Genomic DNA, 20,634 nt, shown 5'->3' with positions numbered 1-20,634 from the left:
TCTCTTTTGTTTCTAAAGTTAAGGAACAACATTGCCTATCAGAAGTTAAATTCGACTATTGTAAGACTAATTTATAAGCCTGGATGGAAAGTAGGAAATTAGGATTTAATAACATCTGTTTTAGCTCTTACTTGACATTTTCAAAATTAATCAACAACCAATTTTGTAGTTTTTTTCTGATAGCAAAACCTGAATTAATCTATATATCTAAGGCAGTGTCTATATCTACAATTATATTGCTCTATCTATATCTGTACCTATACATGCATACATGCACGCAAGCACACACACACAGTATTAGTTGCTTCAAAGTGCAACCATTGTGCATTCTCCAAATTGTCTTTTGCGTAAATATTAAATTCACTTCATTTCATGCCCTATCTTTCTCTCATATATGCAACCCAATTAGAGTTTATTAAATTGTATCTTATGATTCTAGAATAAATTGATTGTATAAAGCACTTTCAAACACAGGGAGGGACTATACTGTCCTTGGCATTTAATTAAAATCTGCTGTACTCTCAAGTCAATTTGAAAGCTAAATGCAAGGTTAGATGCTATGCTGGAGATAAAGCCACAAGGCTATATGTTACAACCCAAGGAGAGTATATCTGCAAAAAAAGAAAATGGCTGAAGCTACAGATAGTGTCTGTTGAAATCCTAACTTTAATTGAACAGCTGTGAGAGACTCCTTTAGATTATCTATCTGAATGAGACTCATTTCCTAGGACACAGATGTTGCAAAGGACATGGCAACAGTTTACTGATTTAACTACGTCAGAGTTTGGAATAAATCTATACCAGTCACCCATCTTCCCTTCTCTCCATTCCTAAGGTTTTCTTTTCTTTCCTCTTCTGCATTCAGAAAGCCAGATGGGAGGGCGGGACAATTTCCTTATCTGACAAATAAATTGATCACTTGCAAAGATCTAGTTGAGTCATGCAGGGGCAAGACTGCAAGCTGCCCTCTCTTTCTCTAGATTTCTACAGTAATTATAAGAGAATTTTACCTTAAATTGTATTTCTCAAGGTAGACATTAAGCCTTGAATGAAAATGCTTATGTTTCCCTCCACATATATACTGTGCATACTAGATATTAGAAAAATCAAGCTTGGGCACTCCAAGGGGTGGCATTTAACTTGCATCATGTTACAGGGATAAAGTAACCGGTTTGCACTAGGCTTTATGAGTTAAGCATTTAGCAAATCTCTAAATGGATTCCATTTCTTATCTAACAAATGTCTCTGAGGCCTTCAGCATCTCCACCTTTCCTAACATAAATCAATAGGCATGTTATCTTTCTAGGCCACACAGCTGTTTGCCTTCCTTGGATGAATCTGGAAGAGAGAACAGAAATCTTATAGATAGACCAGCTCCAAAATCAGGCTGAAGGATAAAGGTCAAGATCCAGTTAAGCACACTGGATGTACTGAAAAGATCCTGGGGAATATGAAGCATGAGTTCCTCTTCAAAATATACTACTATGGATTGCAAAACTGCTTCTTTCCTTTTTCAGAGTTTAAGCTTCATTTACAGTATGTTCATCAATTTCTCCCAAATACAAATTTATACAATCCAAATAGGTTTATCAAAATAACTAGGTAGCCAGATCTATCCTCATCATTTCCTCAATATATGTGTTTTCATAGCAAGGGGGAGAAAAAGCCGGTCACTATGAGGAGAAGCTATTAGGCCATTCTTTAAAAGCAGTTTTAAAAGCAGGTTGAAATGAAGGCAAGGAACCCTTGAGTTTAACAGAGATGGAGGGTAGCTAGAGTTGGGAGGACATATATGGAAAGAGTTCTTCCCAGTGGGAAACCACCCATTTCCCTATGAGAATACAGCACTGATATGCCAGCAATAGATTGTTGACACAAACCAAATGCAGTGAAGATCTAAATCACTTTGGAGAGTATCTGTGAAATTCAGTAGACATATTGCAAGCTGGAAACTATTTTGTTCTCATTCCTCAGCTTTCTTGGCCAGGTTTTTCTTCGTACAATTTAATATATTTCTTCAAACTTCAGCTTTTGTCATAATTTTATAAAACAAACACACGGCAAGCTATAACAGCTGGCAATATGTTCCTGCTGTATCACATCTGTTTTAAAAGGTATTATAAGATACCGGCAATTAGGGAGAATTTTGGTTATGATGATCAGTCTATGATATTTGCTTCCTGATTCATTTGCTAATAAGGTTTGTATATCTTATTTTGGGACTTTCCTTGGAATCTTCAATCACAAAATAGCTCTCCTTTGCCAAATAAGGAATAAAAATACATAGAAGATGATGAGACTGATTTTTGGGCTGGTAAACTTTAAATCTATAGTCCTCTGTCAGAGAAACTGGCAGATACATTTCTTTAGAAGCAATTATTCAGTAGCTCTCCCTAATAAGAATAAGTTTTTAAAATTATGCACACTTTCTAATATGAAAGCCTTTGTCTCATATTATCTCTGCTCCTCTCTAGAATTTCATTTACAGTATATCTTCCTTTCAGAAGTTCTGTTTCCACAATGTACAAGAGCAATTGTCCCATAGTTTTATCATTTTGCCTGTGTGTGTGTGTCTGTCTGTCTGTCTCAGTAATTGTGCCAGCTTAAACTGGTTGCTATGACAGCTGATCCCTATTCACATTGTTACAGATTTACTAAATGGTGATATTCTTATGTACTAGGTGGAGCAAATGTTAAAAACTCTGCTACCTTTCTTTCCTTTCTTCCCACTATATGTCACCACCAATTGCTTTCCTTAATTTAGGAGGAGGCTTCAGGAGGACCTGAATTTTAACATACATCTTGATCAATATATAGATTGGTCAAAAGTCACTCCTAATTTTTTTACATTATACATAAGTACCTTCAAAATAAGCCTGGACAATACCTGACAAAAAGGATGAGGACTTTATAGTGAAACAGAAGTTTAGAAAACACAATCTTTATACCAGAACAGCTAAGGACAAGTTAAAACTGCTTCATCTATGCCTTGGGGATGAGATGACAAATTGGGAATAAGATAAAGGCAACATCATGTGGATATATGGCAGTTTAAAAGAACATCTTGGTGCATAATTGTCCTACAGCTTATAGAACATTCACAAGTTAATTCTCTACCAGATTTGCATAGGACAGGATAAAACTTTTTCTGCATCAGTTCAAAATATTTTGCTCATGAGTTGGAGATAGTATATCTGAGTGTTTTCCCCCTCAAGAGAATGGCTAAGTTCCCATATTATACTAGGCTTTAACTAGCTTATTGAATTACCCAGAAGGGCATAGTTGCCAAAACCATCATGACCAGTATAAATCCAGCCAAGGAATTATAGCAAAAGAACACAGATAAAACAGAAACTCCATGGTATCAACGTAACTTCTTTTTCTGTTTTGTTTGCTTGCTTGCTTGGTAGACTTATACAATTTGGGAGAGGGAGAAACTGCCCCATCCAGGTATTCCTTTTTGCCACCAGTTGGTATCATGATTTGCATATGGACTAGGTACACATGACACACTAAACCAAAAGCAAGCAAAGCAACTGATGGCTTTGTGCAATTTTTGAAAGCAAGAACTGTTATTTACTCTAACACATTTATGCAGATAGTTCAAACTTTACCCTTAGCCCCCCCTCCCCAAAGATGTCCCAGTCAAGTCACTTTGTTTTAATAAGACAGACATTAATCACATAATAGAGGTAACAGGAGATAAATGCTCACTTAGATACTTTAAAAAACAGCTGCAAAAGCTAATTTCATCCTAAACAGAACAAATAGTTTTGGAACAAGACAACAGTTATATTGGATCCTTTCCCCTCCCCTTAGCAGAATTGAGAAGGGGGGAAAGTAGGTAGTTCTCATTCCTTAAGTAAGCTCTCTTGCAGCAGACCAGAACTGGACATAATGGGTGAAAGGAAAAGAAACCAAATTAAAAGCAAGATTTTCTAAAGTAAGCAAGTTTAAATATGTTTCAAATTGCAGACAAAGAAGCCTGCCTTCTTCTCCAATAAAAATCAATACTTACTTTCCTGTAGGCCAGCACTAAAATATATAAGCATGGATATCATAAACATGTCCGTTCTATTCTAAGGGATGGAGAAAAAATGTCATTTGCATAGAAATATACCACAAATGCTTAATTTACATAATATACTAAGCCATAAACTATGATTTATAAACAGGATTTACACAGGATGGTAAGCCCAAACCAATCATATTACAGTTTAGTAAATGTGTAGATCTAAGCAAAAAGTCATAAAAAATATTTTTCAAAAATTATCCTCTATCTGGAATATATGTCTATCCCTGTTATGTATTTTTTTCTCCCCTATCAGCTTACTGATTATATAGCAGTCTTCACCATTCCTACCAGTGGTGAAATTCAGCCGGCTCTATCCGGATTGTGCGATCCGGTAGTGCCGGCAGCAGGAGGTTCCGTCCACCCGCCCAGACATCATCACGTCCCATTTTTGACTCCCTGTGCATGCGCAGAAGGCTCTGCACATGCATAGAGGCGCGCACGAGTGTAGCAAATGCATGCACACACTCACATTTGCAAACCGATTGCAAAGGTAAGTGAATACCCCCAATTCCTACTGTTTAAATCAAACACTCAGCAGTCTTTTACCTATTCTAATACAATTCATTAAATCAATACAATAAATCAATAAAATTGCATGTTAATACTGTAGCAGAATTAAAATACCAACAAGCATCCAATGTGTATTTCCTCCCCCTTGCCCAAATATTCCTTACTGATCTACTTAGTTTTTTCACAACCAAAGTTTAATTATACACACATCTATTTTACAAGCATGATACTTCATTAAAGTAAATGGAATGTGGATGTAGAATGTATAAAACGTATGTTATACATTCTACATCCACATTCCATTTACTTTAATGAAGTATCATGCTTGTAAAATAGATGTGTTTTATATAATTACACTTTATGTTGAATATTTTATTTGAATTTTAATTTACTATAATATCTACCAAAAATTAAATATGCATAGAATATTATTAAAAACATGTCAGTTATTCCAATTATTACTGTTTATGAAAACCAGCATTACCAAAAAGATAATAAAATAATATAATTTTAATATTATAATGAAACCATTTGTTATGATGTAATTCCTGTATATAAACAAAATGTTTGCAATTTTATAAGGAAATCAGGAGTGTTTTTTAAAAGGGGATTATGAAAAACATTACTAGTTAATGAATTGACATAATGAATATATTTTGAATGCATATTATAACTGTAGCTCTGCTTTTAGTTGCTTTTAAAATGGCCCACTATTGTAAACATGAAGTATCTCCAAGACTCTCCAAAATCAAATCAACTACTAGCCGATTACTTGTTAGGTAGAGAACTGCGTAATGACACCATGGTGAATTAAAGAAGCATAGCAGCAATGAAAATGTAGGAATGTTTCTTAAGGCCAAACCTGACAGCAGATGTATCGCCATAAAGAAATATATATAACTTAGCCCTTTTTTGGAAATAAATTATACATGCACTAGATTTGTTTCATCAGTTTATATTCACATAACAGATTATGCAACAAGAAATAGGGGGAAATAGCAGAATTCTGTGAATGTTTACTTCAAAATAAATCCCATTACATTTATATATTTATTACTATGTACAAGATTATAGTCTAAATACAAGCATTGTTACAGAACAAGGCATGCAAGCCTTTTTTAAAAAGATGCTTGCTTAAATTAGGAATTTAAAGCAAATCTAAGTAAGCAAACTCCCAGATTTTTACTCAGGCAGACTGTGTTCTCATTAACTTAAGATAAGATTGGAAGAAACAAAGAGTCCAGACCTTGAAAACATGTACTTTCCTTGAAGTTAGATATTCACTCTGAAGTCCTCAGAATGTCAGTGAACAGATTTTGCGGGACAGAAAAGAATACTACTTAGGAAGTGCAATTGTTAAATAGCACCACTCTCCTCCACCACTCTGGACTCTTATCAATGATTGAATTATTAAATTACAAAATTATATACACATAGAAATCACACACAGGTTAATTCACTACCAGCACTGTATAGGGTAGGGTAAAACTTTTTCTATATCAGTGGACATTTTACTCATGAATTAGAGGTAGTATGCCCTGAGAGTTATCCTCCTCAAGAGAATGGCTAAGTTCCCACATTATACTAGGCTTTAACTAGCTTGTGGAATTACCCACAAGGGCAGTTGACAAAATCATCATGACCAGTATAAATCCAGCCAATATTAGAGATATAAATAATAAATATGGGAACTTCAACTACACCTATACAGATAGTTGTCGACTTACAACCAAAATTGGGACCAGAACTTCTGTCATAAATGGTTGTGGTCATAAGTCAGACCCAGTTATACAAAAAAAATGTATGGTGGTCATTAAACAAATTATATAGTTAATAAGCAAATCCAGCTTTCCCAATCGGCAATTTTTGTCAAAAAGCAAAAAGGCTGCAACTCAAGATGATGCAGAATGCTGCAAATGGCTGTATATATAAACCAGTGGCCAAATGCCTGAATTGCAGTCGTTACCGTGTGGTGATGCGTTGGTCGTAGGTGCAAGTACAGGTCCTAAGTAACTTTTTCCAAGGCCATTGTAGTTTCGAATTATTAATTGAACAATTATAAGTTGAAGACTATCTGTAGATTTTTTATGATCAGTGTTCTATACTCTTCTATATTGTGTTCTATCAGTATTCTATGAAAAGCATTTACACTACAAGAGTTTTCAAACAGCCTGAAAAAAGGAAAAATTCACCTCTTGAAGTACTCAAAACCAGAACAAGATGAATTTGATTATTTAGAATGATGTTAATTCTTAAAGAAATCAATGCTGCTAAAGAGAAACAGGCATCAACACACAGAAATTGCAATTTAATACACCGATGTACCTACCCTCTTATAAAGGTAACATTTGTAATTTAAAAATTGTCCACATTTCCAGATCAGAATCTTGTAGAACAAAGCACATATTTTGTGGCATTACATCTGGGAGATGACTTTTGACTCAGTCTTATAGTGCATCTGTAGAACAGGGAAAGGTATTCCATAAACCCCCACTGTGTATTTTCTTCCACTCTTTCCCAGCTGTTTGTTACCTCTTACAAACTCTTATCTTCATTTCAGCAGATGGGTCAGCTGATCACGCAAATTTGAAGACTGTTCAACACTACAGAAGAGTTTAACAAGTGGACATGGATATTTAGATATAATTGCTGGAAAAAAGACTTCCACAACGTAAAGGTGTTTCAGAATAAAATAAGGGGGCATGTGCTGTTTTTATTCATTGAACTCCAACTCCTTTTTCCAAATTATGTAATATAATGGTGAATAGACTGGAATAATGGGATATATTTTATTTTTATGTGTAACAAACGTTACTGTTTCAATATTTAATATAGCACTGATTAAGGTAAAAAGCTTACAATTTACTTATAGCAAGAAATGTGGCCTAATGGGCAGTTGGGAGGCAAACAAATTTAATAAATGTGAATGAATACAAACAAAACGTTAGCTATAATATCTAAACTATTAGATTTACATACTACATATACAATCTTTTGAGTACATATAATTTGCAGTTCACATTTTTCTGATAGAAAGGAAAAAACAAGGAAACTAAGATTAAGTACAATTAAAAGTCATAAAAGGGATGCTTACTGGCGGAATGAATTTGACCTAGATTAAGTCTAGTTCTTATATGATACCTTTCCAATGCAATCATATTCATATTTACTCACGAGATAAATGCTATTGTGTGCAATAAAGCTTCTTCATTACTATACTTTTTCCAAATTGCAAGCTTCAGTAATAAAGAATCTCTCATAAAAATCAGGAGCACCAAAAAAAAAAAAAAAATGGGAAAAGGCAGAACAATTGCAGATCTGATTTACTCAGCTGCTAATTCTTGTCACCACAAAAATCACCTGAGCTTTCATAGGTGATTTTTTTCCATATTTTAATATCTTCTAAAAGCAAGGTATTTAATGTAGCATTAAATCATTGTGGTGTATATTAATATTTAATATTAATATTCAGTATTTAATAATACATAAAGTGCAAATTAAGCCAGCTCTGTAAAGAGGCAGCATAATCCTAACTCTATTGAATTTGCAATTTAAAAAATATCCACACAAACAAAATGGATGCGAGCAAATTTTGAAAAGCAGTAATAAAGATTTCTGGAGTAGATAATCTCCCAATCAAATAGAAACAGCGTACTTACTTTTTTTGAATAGCTTCTTGCCTAAAGGTGGGAAAAACACAATGTGAGTTGAAATGAATTTTAAATTGATAAAAAGAATGCTGATTTATTGCTGAGGATCCAGGGAAATCAAACAGACTAGAAATAACTGACATATTTAGATTGTTTGTAATGATGCAAATAAATCTGTGTTGTGAAGAGGACAACTGAGGGCAGTAATTTTTTATGTTGTCCATCAGAGCTCCTTACTTATTTTCTATCCTTTGGGTTGGTATCCAAGAATGCTTGTACCTTGGGCAAAGCGTTCCAGTGTTAGGGAACTTAATATAGCCCCAAAGCTGCATTGGATTGCCCTATCCTACAAAAGTAAGTAGTGGGGCCTTGGAAAGGGATACACTGATTGCATTCCAACCCTCTGGCCTTTGAACCAAATCCTGCCCTTTTTTCTGTTCGTAAACAAGCAAAGGCATGCTATGCTTTACATCCAGAAGACAGAGTGTGATTATTTTTTTTTCATTACCTGGAAAAAGAGGCTTCCCATGCAAATCAACTATGAGGGAAAAGACTTGCTTCCAGCTGTCATGTTCCTGATGGATAGGCCTTATTCATTTATTTGAATGTATTTCTCTGTGAAACAATTCATAGAGCTGCCCATCTTACCAAGATTAGAACTGGAAGCTGGAGTTTCCCAGCACATCCCAGATAATCTTTACCAGGTAAGTCATTGGATACATATGGGATCCTAATATCTGTGTGTAGATTCCATAATGAGGGAAACTGAAAAATTCAGATTTTTTTTCCCAGTTTGGGAGGGTAGAGGACAAAACAGGAATATCCCTAAAAATACAATTTTCCAAAAATCAGGGACAAATCTTCCTATTCTGCATAGATTTTACTTCTGTAATGCTTCACTTCCTCCCTGAAATAATGCAATAACACTGACATTAAAACATGTAAAATGCTGATTTCTAACCACCACCTTGCAAAACTTATTCTATACCATTCTCAGTTGTATTTTGGCTGTAGTAGGAGAGCTATGTTACTCTATAATAATCAATAATAAGGAGGAGTCTATTAGAATCTTTTCAGAATAACAATGTATCTGACTAAAATGAGAAAATCTTCATAAAGGCTTATGCCCTTTAATAAAACATTTAAATTTGAAACTATACTACAGGGTTTTTTTTGCATTTATTTGCATTTCTAGGGACTAGAAATCCCATCAAATATAGTATGTACGGTGTGTATACTTACTGGTACTGTAGGTGAGTAGTTATAATAGCCATTTTTCTTAAACTCTGCAAAGAGATAGACATGAAGTAAAAGCTTTTTCCCTCAATGAAGTTATCAATGCTATCAACATTTGGCATTACATGATAATGACAAATAATCACATATTAAGTTCGTCTAGCTCTCATAGTATTTGCTGTTTTGAAGAAAACATGGTGTTTTGATAAATCCCTAATTTTAAGATAACTGTTTTCACAACTGTTTTACTTTTTCTAAATGAGATGATGATGGTGACTTAATTAAACTCTTACACAAAATTGTTTTCTCCCACTAGCAGGATTAGCAATATAGACAACAATCTATCTGGGTAACTACCACCATTTGTACACTACAATTCAATACTATAAAAATGAATAATGTACTCATAGAGATTTTGGTTAGTGATAAAGACTTTCCTTGGAAAAAATAGAAAAAAGCTAAATAAACTGTTTGAAAAACGTAAAGCTAGGCATCATTCCAGAGTCTTGAAGAGTCTTCCACAGTCTGATGCCCTTCTACTGTGCTAGACTACAATCCCCATATGCCTAAGGCAAAGGTCACAATAGTAGGTAATTATGAGAGTTAAGAATCCAAACCGATCAGAAAACATCAAACTGGAAAAGGCCTCATTAGGTTGAAGCCTCAAAATGTGGTCTGGGAGTTCAACATGGTATCCATGAGTACCAAAGTGTCGACAGATACAATATATCACAGAAGTGAGTACACCCCCTCACATTTTGTAAATATTTAAGTATATCTTTTCATGTGACAACACTGAAGAAATGACACTTGGCTACATGTTAAGTAGTGAGCATACAGCTTGTATAACAGTGTGAATGTGCTGTCCCCTCAAAATAACACAACACACATCCATTAATGTCTGCTGGGAACAAAAGTGAGTACACCCCTAAGTGATAATGTCCAAATGGGGCCCAAGTAGCCATTTTCCCTCCCTGGTGTCATGTGACTTGTTAGTGGTACAAGGTCTCAGGTGTGAAGGGGGAAAAGGTATGTTAAATTTGGTGTTATCACTCTCACTCTCTCATACTGGTCACTGGAAGTTCAACATGGCACCTCATGGCAATGAACTCTCTGAGGATCTGAAAAAATGAATTGTTGCTCTACAGAAAGATGGCCTGGGCTATAAGAAGATTACCCACACCCTGAGCTGCAGCACGGTGGCCAAGACCATACAGCGGTTTAACAGGACAGGTTCCACTCAGAACAGGCCTCACCATGGTCGACCAAAGAAATTGAGTGCCCGTGCTCAGCGTCATATCCAGAGGTTGGCTTTGGGAAATAGATGAATGAGTGCTGCCACTATTGCTGCAGAGGTTGAGGGGGTAGGGGATCAGCCTCTCAGTGCTCAGACCATACGCCGCACGCTGCATCAAATTGGTCTGCAGCGCTGTCATCCCAGAAGGATGCCTCTTCTAAAGATGATTCACAAGAAAGTCCGCAAACTGTTTGCTGCAGACAAGCAGACTAAGGACGTGGATTTCTGGAACCATGTCCTGTGGTAAGACCAAGATAAACTTATTTGGTTCAGATGGTGTCAAGCATGTGTGGCAGCAACCAGTGAGGAGTACAAAGACAAGTGTGTCTTGCCTACAGTCAAGCATGGTGGTGGGAATGTCATGGTCTGGGCTGCATGAGTGCTGCCAGCACTGGGGAGCTACAGTTCATTGAGGGAACCATGAATGCCAACAGGTACTGTGACATACTGAAGCAGAGCATGATCCCCTCCCTTTGAAGACTGGGGCGCAGGACAGTATTCCAACATGATAACGACCCCAAACACATCTCCAAAACGACCATTGCCTTGCTAAAGAAGCTGAGGGTAAAGGTGATGGACTGACCAAGCATGTCTCCAGACCTAAATCCTATTGGGCATCTGTGGGGCATCCTGAAACCGAAGGTGGAGATGCACAAGGTCTCTAACATCCACCAGCTCCATGACGTCATCATGGAGGAGTGGAAGAGGACTCCAGCGGCAACCTGTGAAGCTCTGGTGAACTTTATGCCCAAGACGGTTAAGGCAGTGCTGGAAAATAATGGTGGCCACACAAAATATTGACACTTTGGGCCCCACTTGGACATTATCACTTAGGGGTGTACTCACTTTTGTTGTCAGCAGACATTAATGGATGTGTGTTGTGTTATTTTGAGGGGACAGCACATTTACACTGTTATACAAGCTGTATGCTCACTACTTAACATATAGCCAAGTGTCATTTCTTCAGTGTTGTCACATGAAAAGATATACTTAAATATTTACAAAATGTGAGGGGGTGTACTCACTTCTGTGATATACTGTACTTATCCCAATGTTGCCCACATTTCCAGTCCATGCTGCTAATTTTTCAAAACAGATCTTTTAATTTCAAAGGTGCAGCAAAATAAGTTTCAAGCATGTAAAAATGTCTCTGAACCTACATAAATCTAGGAAAATATGTTGCTGAAATCCAGTACATTTTTTATGTATATCCTGAAGCCCAGAAAAAAACAACACAAAGCAAAATTAGGTGTAGATGGCAGAGAGAGATTTGATACACTAGATAGGATTTGTTTGTGTGTGTGTGTGTGTGTGTGTGTGTGTGTGTGTGTGTGAGTGAGTGAGTACACGTGCGCGCACACTATGGACCCCTTTTAGACTATGGCGAAGCCTCCAGACACTTTTAGAAAAATATATTTAAATGCATACAATTTAATACATGAATATAGGCTGCATTACAAAGAAAATTTATTAGTTATCGAAGTATTTTTTTAAAAAAACAAGAAACAATAGCAAAAACATAACAGTAATATATGTGAAAATAAAGGATTTTTTTCCCATCCAAGTTCCCACGGCCTCTGAAATCTACCCATGGACCTCAGGTTAAGAATTTAACCTTAAATTAAAGAATACGTGTGGAAATGCATATTGTTTTGTGTTATAATGATTTATCCTAAGTTTATTTATTAAAATGACTAACTGGTATTATGCACAACATAAAAATATTTTCATTTTCAACCCTGAACTTGATATTTCCTTTTCTACATGTCCTGCAACTCCCACAGAGGTATGTATTTAATATTAGCAGACAAGTATTCTATTCCATACTTACATCTTCAGAGTGCAGAATGGCACCCTCTTGCATCACCATATTTCTGGCAGCCTGTCCTAGGAACTAAAAGACATGAAAGTCATAGGAAGAGATATAAACTTTACATTATCCAAGTTAGTATTCTTCCACTGTTATTCAAAGTTGACAATGCAGCTAATAGTGAGCTTTCAAGAGATAGTAAGATTTTGGAATTATAACTTTATGAACTCATATTTAATCCAGAAGCATTAACTTACTGAACAAACATTCCGAACCAAAGGGATTTTCTGAAATTATGTAGAATCTTCATAATAAATAATATATATGTGGATAAGTACTACAGGCTATTTCTGCTGCCTGCCAGTTGCCTGCAATTTGGCAGTTCAACTTTCACCAACTCAAGGCTGACTCAGCCTTCCATCCTTCTGAGGTCGGTAAAATGAGGACCCAGATGGTTGAAGGCAATATGCTGACTCTGTAAATTGCTTAGAGAGGGCTGTAAAGCACTGTGAAGCGGTATGTAAGTCTAAATGCTATTGCTATAAGTGAAACTTCTTGGTATAGTACAATATTTATGGTAATTATTAATTATGCTAATATACATAGTGATTTATAGAAGCCTTTTTTAAATTGACGGTCTCAAATTTCTTGATCATCAATTGGGCTAGTTCAGCAGACAAATCCTGAGGGTAAGCAAACTGTAAATTACTTGTTTGTGAATCAAGGATTGAAGTTTGGGGCTGGTGGAAGACATACCAAGCCAGCTTCAATCTGATGTCCTTCAGATGTATTACATGCAATCCCCACAAACACCTTTGTCATGTAAACAGGATGATGGGAGCTTTATACATCAGAAAAGAATAAAGATATGCTTACATTCAAACTTTCCCAGCAATTCCTTTCTGAAATTACTTTCAGACAAGTTCCAGCAATTGTGCAACACATATCCAGCACCATTCAATATTAATTTCTACTACAGGATCTCAGTGGGATTTACCACTTTTTCAGCTAGTTTGCTCAAAGGGGTGTGACAATATTGGATACATACTTGGGTCTTTGGGGCAGAAACAAATAGGCTTAAGAAAGCAACACCAATGAATTTCAAGAATAAAACCTAAGTCTCTGTTCTTTCTTATTAGCTTGCTTGGTTAAATCAGCAGCAGAGCACTTCCACTATACGTATATGAACTTTGTTCTTACAGGCAAAAGGTCTGAACTATTTGAGTTTTAAAATAAAGGTGCTAAGTATAATATCGGATGTCTGTAACTGAGCATCTAAACGTGTCAAAATCATCGGCTCCATCCCCTGACATTTAAGGGGAAGAATCAGTTGACCATCTTTATCCCATGAAACTAAGCGGCTTTAGGTCAGTCCTAAGTTTTCTAGCACTACAGTATTTCCCTTAAAAAGGCTGCCCGCCAAAGCATTCAAAGAGACTACAAATCCCACTATACACCGCAAGCCTCTTGTACCAACTGAAATCCAGTTCCGAACTAATATTTGGAGGGGAGCCACATAGTCTCGCTTACCTCAGCGCTTCGGGAGCCCTTGAGCACCTGTTTAGTGAGAGCGATTATATCCGTACCGCAGTTGGTCACCTTTTCGGTCAGCAATCCTTTCACCGAATGCCCAAATCGTGCCTGAACATCCACTGCCATCCCTGCCGGAGTTACTGCCATGTCGCTATCAATAATCACAGAGGAAGCGAGAGAACCGCACCTACGGATAGAAAATAGGGTCAGAAAACATAGAAAAGCACCCCGAACGGGTTTTGGCAAATAAGGAATTGATTGCTCTTAGCTTATTCCATCTTACTGTAGTTCTTATTACCTTTTCTGATGCAGAAAAGAAAGCTGCTTGCTTTTTATGTTATTTGCACAATACAGGAAATACTTTGTATATTTTTTAAAAATGAAAATATTTGTTTTAACCGTTTGCCCCAGAATTACTTAATGAAAAGCTAAAGACAAAAAAACTGATCGGTTCTCTACTCCAGAGTACTTAGTATACATCCCAACAGCAAGTGTGATTGCTTTTGATTCAGCATTTGGATTTGCACAATATATTGTATTAAATTGTTGCCTAGTCTATAATTTATAGTGTTTGACTTCAGCTACCGGCGTTAGTTCAGTATGATATATAACCATCATTCTGTTTGATGTATAATTCTAATAAATTGGGTTAATTCAGTAATCATTGTTAAGTAAGTCATCACTCGGGGAAGTGTTTTCCTCAACCCTCTACCCACAACTTTATTGTAATTGTCATTTACTACACAGAAAATGCGAAATTCTGCTGCAGTCAAAGCCAAAAGTAATTCTGTATTTGCAGATGCATCATTGGGTTGTATAAATTGGACAAAGGGTACTTTAATGTTTGAGAGTATTTTAAACCCTTTTAACTTTCTACAATTGTATATGTTGAGAGGACCTATATCAGTGATGGCGAACCTTTTAGACACCGAGTACCCAAACTGCGTGGCAAATCCCCCAATTGAAATGTGCGCGTGCATGCACAAATGTGCATGTGTGCGGACATGCACGAACATGCGCATGCACAGACATGTGCACACATGCACGGATATACGCAGATATGCGTGCATGTGCAGCAGAGACCCAAAGACCAGCTGGCTGACAGGAGGCAGGGCATCCCAACACTGGCAGTGCGGCAAGAGGTAAGATCTTTTTCTTTCATGGGCTTCCGTTTCATCATCTGCAGGGAAACAGAAGCTCACGAAAGAAATGCCACAGAGATCTGACCTGGGGTGATGGTGTGTGTGCCAGCAGAGAGGGCTCTGGTGCCACATCTGGCACGTGTGCCATAGGTTCGCCATCACGGACCTATATACACAGAGGACCACCATGGATTTTTAAAAAGGCACAAGCATCTGTTTCACAAAATGCACATAAGTTTGTTTCTACATTCTACATTTTTTTACTTTATGTATTCATTATCCATTGTAGAGGATAAGGAACTGATTTTCATGAGGTTTCTGTTTGGATTTTTGTTTGGTCATAACTGGAACCGTAAGATTTTAGTTAGCAAATCTTGATTAGTTAAAAAAAATGGTGATCGAAACACCTAAGCAGTGTTTAAATTTTAATTAATATGATTATTTTATAACACATATTAAATAATAAAGAGAAAATAATGAATTTACAATAAACATATACCAACAACTGTATTGGTCATTCTTGGCGTTTTTTTGTTGTTAGTTGGGAAGTCATGTCCGACCCATCGCGACCCCATGGATAACGTACCTCCATATAGGATAAGCAAGGATTTGACTAAGTTTGAAAAGGAAATACTATTCTACCTATAAAAAGAGCTTGACTGGAGTGTATAAGCAGTTTCTAGAAATAAAAGAGTAACAGTTAATCTAATTGGTTTCAGTAACTATCTCCTAAAGCTGGTTCAGCATGCTCCCGCACACTGGATGGCACATATCATCTGGACCCTCTTAGGGGTATTGTCTATGTATCTACTGATAATTTCTACCTGGTGAATTGTATATATGAAGTCAGCATGCCCAGCCACTACGAGTGTGTTATTCACACTTTCTGCATTCACAGTAACTTTGAAGGCATGAACAAACCTTACGTGTAGATCAAATCAAATCTTTATTATCATAAAGAAAGTTGGGTACAATTAGTAATTTTAAAAAGCTAAATATATATATATAAGATACATTGAAATCTAATTTTAAAGAAGTTAAAAGTATAAAACAATAGATATAAAACCAAGTCACAGTATAGAACACTCTTGAACATGAACCAAATACTCATTAGTTTATAGCATCGCTTATCATCTGATAGATTTTAAGTGCTGCTGGGCAGAATCTGGTAACATATGTTGTACAGTAGTGGCCAAAATTGTGGAAACCTTTTGGGAAAAGTGTATTTTTGAGGTTTGATGGCTAATAACACCACTTTTTAGGAGGAGTTTCAAGATAATCATATTCCACTGCTGGAATGGCCTGGAAATAGCCCAGACCTTAACACAATTGAAAATTTATGGAGCCGACTAAAGAAACTTGTTAGTCAGAAGCAACCCAGCAATACTGTAAAACCCAGTTAATAGAAGCAATCATTCAATCTTGGTTTCACATTATAACAGCTGCAGAACTAACAGACTAAAAACTAAAAGTCTTGGTTCACTCCATGGGAAGATGTTGTAAGGCTGTAATTCATGCTAAAGATTACCCAACTAAGTATTAACTGACATGGTGATAATTTTTGTATATCTCATTTTTTTTTACATTTCACTTTTCTTCTTTATACTGTAACTGCTATTCTAATAGCAAATCCTTCATAAAAGTTATTGCATTACATTCTTGATTAAATCATCTTTCCATTGATATACAATTTTATGGTACTACTCCAAAAAAAGTGGTGTTATTAGCTAGTTTTAGAAAATACACTTTTCCCAAAAGGTTTCCACAATTTTGACCACTACTGTAGTTGGGTGACTATCTGCAAACAGCAAGGAGGTACCAAATTGTCCTGTATACTTTAGGTATCTATGCAGTAATGGTGAGATGGGGCTAATACAAATGTTTCTATAATACAGGCAGAGTCCAGTGGTTAGGTACTTGGAGATTAGTTAAGTATGCCACTTAACATGTACTCAGAGTACATGTTGGATTCATTGACAATAAAGGCTAGATCCAATTAGCGCTTTGTGTCTGCTACATGCTGTTTAATGTGTGTTTTGGCCAAATCCTGTGCCATGCTGAGTAGAAGACCTGGACAAGATGACCAGGGGTCAGTGGGCCGGGCCTCCCACCAGTTTTACTACCGGTTCTATAGAACTGGTCCAAACCGTGGGCAACCCACCACTGAAAAAGATCCATGGACAAGATTTTAGTTCCCACTGCCTTTTTTCCATGTGAAATGAAAATCATTCCTCGTAGTTAATAGAGCAAGACCAAGGTGGGGGGAAAAGGGTATTTTGAACCAAAGGTTTAATATGGTCACCCACACTCTGCCCTCCCATTTTCATGAGGCCTGTCTCTAGTCTCAGAATGGCATTAGAGACACATTTTGGGACTTGTAGGACCAATCTTAAAAATTTGGATTGAACAAATTCTAATGGTACAAAATTGGAGAAGGGGCCCAACTGGGTTCGCTAAAGAAATTATATTATTGGCTTGGCCTCAACCAACTTGCTTCAGATCTCCTAGGGCTAAAATCCTGTAATTTCCAGGGATGTTTTTTGGGTGAAATGATCCCTAGTCCCTGCAAACCATGACTACCCAGGCCAATTCAAGACAGTTCACAGGTATATTGATCTGCACAATCTTGGATGAGATTGTTGATCATAAATATACTTCTACAAATTAATATAGCCTTTATCAGCAATGTTTTCTGCTTAGGAGTAAATAGTGGACAGAGGAATCTGGGAGTAGATACACTGAAGCAAACTGATTAATGGCAGGAAGAAAAATATGCTTGTGTTTGGGCTTATTAATTGAGCATGAAAATATAATTGTTGTTGAAACAGAATTGCTCCTGAAGTTGCAGTAAACCTACTGGGAAGTCACCAATTTTGGAAATCACCAGAAAATTACCATACTTCATTTTTATGATATGCTGATAGAGAGTCAATACCATAGTTAAGAGCCTTTAGTGAAACAATGACTAAAGTGAAACTGAAAATTTTGTTAACTGTGAGATATGCATGCATTTCAATTATACCTTTAAGCATTATGTTTGGATTAGCATTAAATCCCATAGTTTACAATTGAGAAAGCCTTATCTGATTGCAAAAGAAGCCATCTACTAACTACGTAGTAGGCATTGTGAAATATTGTCATGCTTTGCTCATAGACAAGGGTCTATGCACCAAGATCAGAATTTCCATTGAACAGAAACCCCTGTGATTCTATTTTCTGGTATGATTTCTTTTTTCCCTTTTTTTAACTGGCAATATAGATGTGGTAGCTCAGTGGCTAAGATGCTGAGCTTGTCAATTGAAAGGTCGGCAGTTCAGCAGTTCGAATATCTAGTGCCGCGTAACGGGGTGAGCTCCTGTTACTTGTCCCAGCTTCTGCCAACCTAGCAGTTTGAAAGCACATAAAAAATGCAAGTAGAAAAATAGGGACCACCTTTGGTGGGAAGGTAACAGTGTTCCATGCACCTTTGGCATTTAGTCATGGCGGCCACATGACCACGGAGACTCTTCGGACAGCGCTGGCTCTTCAGCTTTGAAACAGAGATGAGCCCCGCCCCCTAGAGTCGACTAGCTCTAGGAGGAATGACTAGCACATATGTGCGAGGGGAACCTTTACCTTTACCTTTATAGCTTTCACGTTTGGTTAGTGCAGCTACCTGCTTTCCAGGAAGCTGAAGCCTCTCTCTGTTTCATTTATTTCATTTATTTATTAGATTTATATTCCACTTTTATTACTTTATAAATAAAGTAGCAAACAAATATAATACTCCTTCCTACAACTATTTTCCCCACAACAAGAGTCTTGTTTTTCTGTTCTGGGGTGGGCTGAGAGAGACTAATTGACCCAAAGATTCCCTGCTAACTTTCATGCCTAAGGCCAGACTAGAACTCATAGTCTCCTAGTTTCTAGGCCAGCACCTTAACCACTAGACCAAATTCCTTCTCTTTAGTCTTTCTGAAGAAAGCAGTATCACAACATTGTACCACAAGTCCCACACTTTTGATTGTGTGACACCTTATAATATTGGTATTACTGCAACAGTGCTTATATCACCCTGATCTCCACTGCCCCCGCCCCCACTCCCAGTGGACATTATTGCTGCTTTCGGGAGTATGTAAGTCAAATTAGAAGAGCCAATTTTATGTCCAGTCAGTTAAATCATATGCAAGCGTGATGGGCAGTTTAGCAATTTGATAGATAAATAAATAAAATAAAATGAATATAGGTAGTCCTCAACTTAAGATTCATTTGGTGACTGTTTGAAATTGCAGCAGTATGAAGTGATGTATGACCATTTTTCAGAGTTACGACCGTTGCAGCATCCCCATGGTCACATGAGCAAAATTCAGAAACACATTTATGGAGGTTGCAGTATCCCGGCATCATGTAATCACCGATTGCAACCTTCTGACTAGCAAAGTCAATGGGGAAGCCAGATTTACTTAACAATTGTGTTACTAAATTAACAACTGCAGTGATTCACTTAACAACTGGCAAGAACGGTTGTAAAATGGGATAAAAGTCACTTTTCAACTTTCTTGCTTATCAACAGAAATTTTGTGGTCATAAGTCAAGCATTACCTGTAAATAAAACCCTCGTCTTCCATCTAGTGTCTACCACAACCACACTATGACTTGCTGGAAATCAAACAGCTTTGAATGTCAAGTGAAGTTTGACATTTCTGGCCATCATAGTAGATGTCTTTAACCAAAATCAGCTCTTCCTGATTATTAAGGATTTTTTTACTGCTACTTTTGTCCCTGTTCAGAACAGAAACCAGATGGGTGAAGCTGTCTCTTCCTGTAGAAGAGAAGTCAGGCAAAGGAGGTAGAAAAGGGTCTCTTTTACTTCCTTCTACATAACAGAAGATGGATGAACAGCAGACGGGCAATGCTCCATCCTGGGAAAGTTATAAATGGCGATCACGTGACCACAGGACTCTACAACCGTTGTAAATATACGCCAGTTATCAACAACTGAATTTTGAACATGTGACCACGGGGGTGCTTACTTTTTCCAACAGTTACTTTTTTAGAACTTCTAACAGTCATTAAAGAAATGATCATAAACTGAGGATACCCCTACTATTATGCATTTTTATTGCTAGTTGCCAGTGTATTATTGTATCTATTTGCATCATTCTGTTTTTGTACTTTTTATTGTTAATACTATTACTGTTGTTATCCTGAGGAGTTTTAGGAATATTGAGGCTCTTTTTAAAAATATAGAGTATGAATGTTAATATTGTATAAGAAAAGTAAAAAAAAACCCTTGTATTTCTTGCAAGGACACACATTTTTTTGATTTATTTAGTTCGGGTCAGTTCAAATGAGATGCAGCTTGCTCTTGATTTCTTGGCAGGCAGCAAGGCTAATTGCTC

The 20,634-nt window shown here is 36.8% G+C and overlaps 1 protein-coding gene across 2 annotated transcripts in view; it reads right to left on the bottom strand.

Annotated features, from left to right (window-relative positions):
* Window positions 1-5,524: 5,524 nt before the first annotated feature.
* The window catches only part of BORCS7 (BLOC-1 related complex subunit 7), a 36,979-nt gene continuing 21,869 nt past the window's right edge, over window positions 5,525-20,634 (bottom strand). For both annotated transcript variants that reach the window (XM_034439983.3, XM_034439984.3), the window contains 5 exons: window positions 14,109-14,298; window positions 12,600-12,662; window positions 9,478-9,521; window positions 8,245-8,265; window positions 5,525-7,188 (listed from right to left, as the gene is read on the bottom strand). In XM_034439983.3, coding sequence (XP_034295874.1) covers window positions 7,137-7,188; window positions 8,245-8,265; window positions 9,478-9,521; window positions 12,600-12,662; window positions 14,109-14,258 — 330 coding nt within the window. In that variant the 5' untranslated portion in view covers window positions 14,259-14,298 and the 3' untranslated portion in view covers window positions 5,525-7,136. The remainder of the gene's footprint in view (window positions 7,189-8,244; window positions 8,266-9,477; window positions 9,522-12,599; window positions 12,663-14,108; window positions 14,299-20,634) is intronic.

This window comes from Pantherophis guttatus, chromosome 6 (genome assembly GCF_059756535.1).
Source record: "Pantherophis guttatus breed Tessera chromosome 6, ASM5975653v1, whole genome shotgun sequence".
In the NCBI taxonomy this organism is placed as follows: Eukaryota; Metazoa; Chordata; class Lepidosauria; order Squamata; family Colubridae; genus Pantherophis; species Pantherophis guttatus.
Note: the sequence above shows the minus strand (reverse complement) of the source record. Positions and strands in the feature narration are given on the sequence as shown.